At 58.3% G+C, this 3,427-nt stretch overlaps 1 protein-coding gene across 1 annotated transcript in view; it reads left to right on the forward strand.

Annotated features, from left to right (window-relative positions):
• Positions 1 to 66: 66 nt before the first annotated feature.
• LOC104169248 (hepatoma-derived growth factor-related protein 2) overlaps positions 67 to 3,427 on the forward strand; it is a gene marked incomplete at its 5' end in the record, with an annotated part of 7,826 nt that continues 4,465 nt past the window's right edge. Inside the window, 5 exons of the mRNA XM_009710129.1 lie at positions 67 to 143; positions 225 to 363; positions 2,292 to 2,456; positions 2,883 to 2,999; positions 3,167 to 3,247. Of these exons, the coding sequence (XP_009708431.1) occupies positions 67 to 143; positions 225 to 363; positions 2,292 to 2,456; positions 2,883 to 2,999; positions 3,167 to 3,247 (579 nt within the window). The remainder of the gene's footprint in view (positions 144 to 224; positions 364 to 2,291; positions 2,457 to 2,882; positions 3,000 to 3,166; positions 3,248 to 3,427) is intronic.

Here is a 3,427-nt window from a genome sequence, read left to right on the forward strand (position 1 = left end):
GTGCCTCGCAGAGGACGTGCTCAAGCCGCTCTCTCTGACCACCTCCTGCTTTGGGTTTCCTTTCAGATCGATGACATCGTGGACGGCGCTGTGAAACCCCCACCGAACAAGTACCCCATCTTCTTCTTCGGCACCCACGAGACGTAAGCGCTGCCTCGCTCCCCTCTCTGGGCTTTGCCCCGCTGCCTCTGCTCCGGGCTCACTTCTGCTTTATTTCTCTCCAGCGCCTTCTTGGGCCCTAAAGATCTCTTCCTTTATGAAAAATATAAAGACAAATATGGGAAACCAAACAAGAGAAAAGGCTTCAACGAGGGATTGTGGGAAATCCAGAACAACCCTCACGCCAGTTACAGTGCCCCTCCGGTGAGTGCGGGCCTCGCGTGGCGGGGACGTGGGCTGCCGGCACCTCCATCTCTCCTTTCCTCCGAGTCGCTGTCCTTTTTCTGCTTCCCATTGCTACGGTGCCTACACGCTTTCAGCTCGCAGATCGGCTTTCTTGGGGTTGAAGTAGCTTCCCTTCCCTGCCCTCTCCCTTCCTGAAGGAGTCAGCTCTCCTCCTCCTCCTCTGGAGGGAGATGCCTTTGCCCCATCTTCGAGGTAGAACTGGGGATGTGCTTTGTGCCGCTTGCCCAAAACCATGGAGGATTTCGTTGTCAGAGCGAGAACTTGAGGCTTGCTCGTCCCCGGCTCCTGGACCTGCGCATGGAGACTGTTGAGCAGTCCCCCTCTTCATCCATTTCTGAGGTCCTGAGCCAAAAGCCGCTGGGCTGCTCCTTCAGCGGGCTACAGAGCAGGTCGGGAGCTGGCTCTTCGCCATCAGTTGCTTGCATGGGCATTTCGTAACCATAATTGTGTGATACAATTTATTGTATAGCGATCTTCAAAGAAGGCGTCCAAAGCAGCTTCATAGGCAGTTGGTCTGAAGAAGCAGAGGAAGGTTTTTAAGGTGAGCTACGAGGACAAGGTGGTCTAGAGGTAGGCAGGCTCAGGGAATGAGCCCCCTCGGTTGTGCTGCTGCCAGTGCAGGAGAGAGGATGTGGTTTGAGTAGCTGCGGGAGATGGTTGAACCCAAGATTGCAGATGTAGGGTGAGGTGAGACCGTGGAGATGCTTGAAAACCTGGAGAACAACTTCAGCTTGTTGGGCGGGAGGTTGGCGATGGTGAGGGAGGCAGCACTCGATTTGTCCAGGGACTCCACTGTGACCTCCCAGCGGGGTTAAGAAATCTGTTGGTGAGGGACCTGCTGTCATCGAGGGACCGAGGCGACGCCAACAGCCCCAGCAAGGCTGAGGGTTGACCAATGCCAACCTCGTCTAGTGACCAAAAAACCTGGAGGAGCAGAAGAAGAGACTGAAGTAGAGTTTTGGTTTTGAGACCTAAACGAAGTGAGGTGCCAGGAACAGTCAAGGATGAGAAGGGGCTTTCCAGCAGGAAGGTTCCAGCACTGGAAGAATCCTGGCTCTAGGGAACGTGGACCCTGCTGCCCACAGAGTGAAACAACCCAGAAGATGGGAGCTCATTTGCCCTCCCCTTGGGTGCGATGTCCTTGCATGAGGAACCTCCGGGTGGGCTGGTGAGAAGCCAGGAGACCTTCCCTACGTGGGAGTGAGGGAACAGGAGATCCCACCTGGGAAGAGTGGTGGCTGCCATGCTGGACTCCTCGTGTGGACCTTTCCCTGTGGGAAGGTGTGTGAAGTGCTGTGGGGGTGAAGCCACCTGAGAAGGAAGAGGCCTGACCCAAGTCAAGGGCTGGTGGCCAGCCTGCTGGAGGGGAGCGGCCGCTCCCTGACGCCGGAGGAGAGGCTGAACCGAGCCACCCAGCCCCTCTTGTCTGGCGCCGTTAGGGCAGAGGAGGGCTGGGGTCTGCTCCCCCGAGAGGGGCTGTCAGATCTGGGTTTCTCATGGGGTCTTTGGCAGACCACGAGGATGGGGGAAAAAGGGGAGCGAGGCAGCAGCAGTGGGTGGAAGCTGAGCTGGGGGGATCCAGAGGGAAGGTGTTGCTGGTGGTCTCGGGGTGGTGCGTGAGGGGCCTTGGGAAGGGGACAGAGGGGAATTAGAAGGGGGTCGACTAAGCGTTCTCGTTGAAGGGCTGGTCACGTTGTCTGGAGCCATGCCAAAGGGTTCTGTGCCGGGAGGGGAGGCTGCCCCACGCTCCTCTGCACATGCAGCTCTCTGCTCGGCGCTGCCGTCCGTCGCTCCTCACCCTTTTGTGCCCCTTCTCCTCTCCCCCCCGCCAATGCCCCACAGGCCCCTCAGGGTGATAACACAACTCTCGTCCCCACTGTCTTTAGCCTGCGAGCTCCTCTGACAGCGACGTTCCCGAGAACGACCCCATGGGGGGAAGCGATGCAGGTGATGATGAGGAAGACGCTGCCATAGAGAAAATGGAAAGTGATGAGGACTCGGATCGAGGCAGCGACCACAGTGGGCTCAAACGAAAATCGCTGGCTATGAAAGTGAGTGTGGGCTGAGGCGATTCCACGCAGCGGGGACGGGAGGGTGTCCTGGTCAGGAGGGCGCAGTCGTTGAATCCACCGCTGAGCTTTCCTCCACCATGCAGCATGTCAAACCCACCGTGGCAGGAGGTGATGAAGAAACCCAACTTCCTCTGGATTCTCCAGTGGGAGATGGGGTTCAGCACGTGTTTCGGGGTCTCACTGCTGTCTCATGTTGTCTCTGAGATGGTGGGATGGCCGAGTCCTGGTGCAGTTCGTAGCCCGGAGGAGAAGCCAGAGCTGCAGATCTCTTCTGAGCGCCCATGGCTGCTCTTGTGGGGCCAGTCGGGGAGAGCCGGGCAAAGCCCCTTCCCAGCAAGCATTGGCTTTCTGTTGTGGGTGGAGGAGGAGTGGGCTTCTCTCATGTTGTCGCTTCTCTCGTATCAGATGCCGGTGGCAAAACGGCCTCGGAAATCCTCCAGTGACCTGGATCAGGGCAGCCCTTCCCTGACAGAAGAGGAGAACTCCGAAACATCTTCTGAGTCAGAAAAAAACAGTGACCAGGTGAGAGGGTTTGGGGATTCGCATGCATGGAGGCTGGCAGGGCGGTGGGGAAAGGGCTGGAGGAAGAGTGTCACTATCTGTGGGGCAGTGGCTTGAGGGAACCTGACTGGCTTCTGAAACTGTCGTGAGACTGCTCCCCATTTCTTCAGTCCTGTGTTTTCCTCCAGGACTTCACTCCCGAAAAGAAGCCAGTGGCCAGGGCTCCACGGAGGATGCCGGCAGGGGGGAGGAAGAAGAAGGTAAAAGACCCCTGGTCTTCGGTGCTGCATGAGGGAGGCTGGAGAGGGGTCTGGGGTCTGTGCTGCCTGGAGCGGGGAGGAGCGGGTGGCAGGGCTCTGCCATGGGCTGGATGTTGGTTCGGTGCCAGGAGGGACCTCGCTGATGCCTCAGTGACTGGGTTGGGCCCCGTGCTGCTGTGGTTTGGGGTG

This window comes from Cariama cristata, unplaced genomic scaffold, assembly GCF_000690535.1.
Source record: "Cariama cristata isolate BGI_N322 unplaced genomic scaffold, ASM69053v1 scaffold25470, whole genome shotgun sequence".
Classification (NCBI taxonomy): Eukaryota; Metazoa; Chordata; class Aves; order Cariamiformes; family Cariamidae; genus Cariama; species Cariama cristata.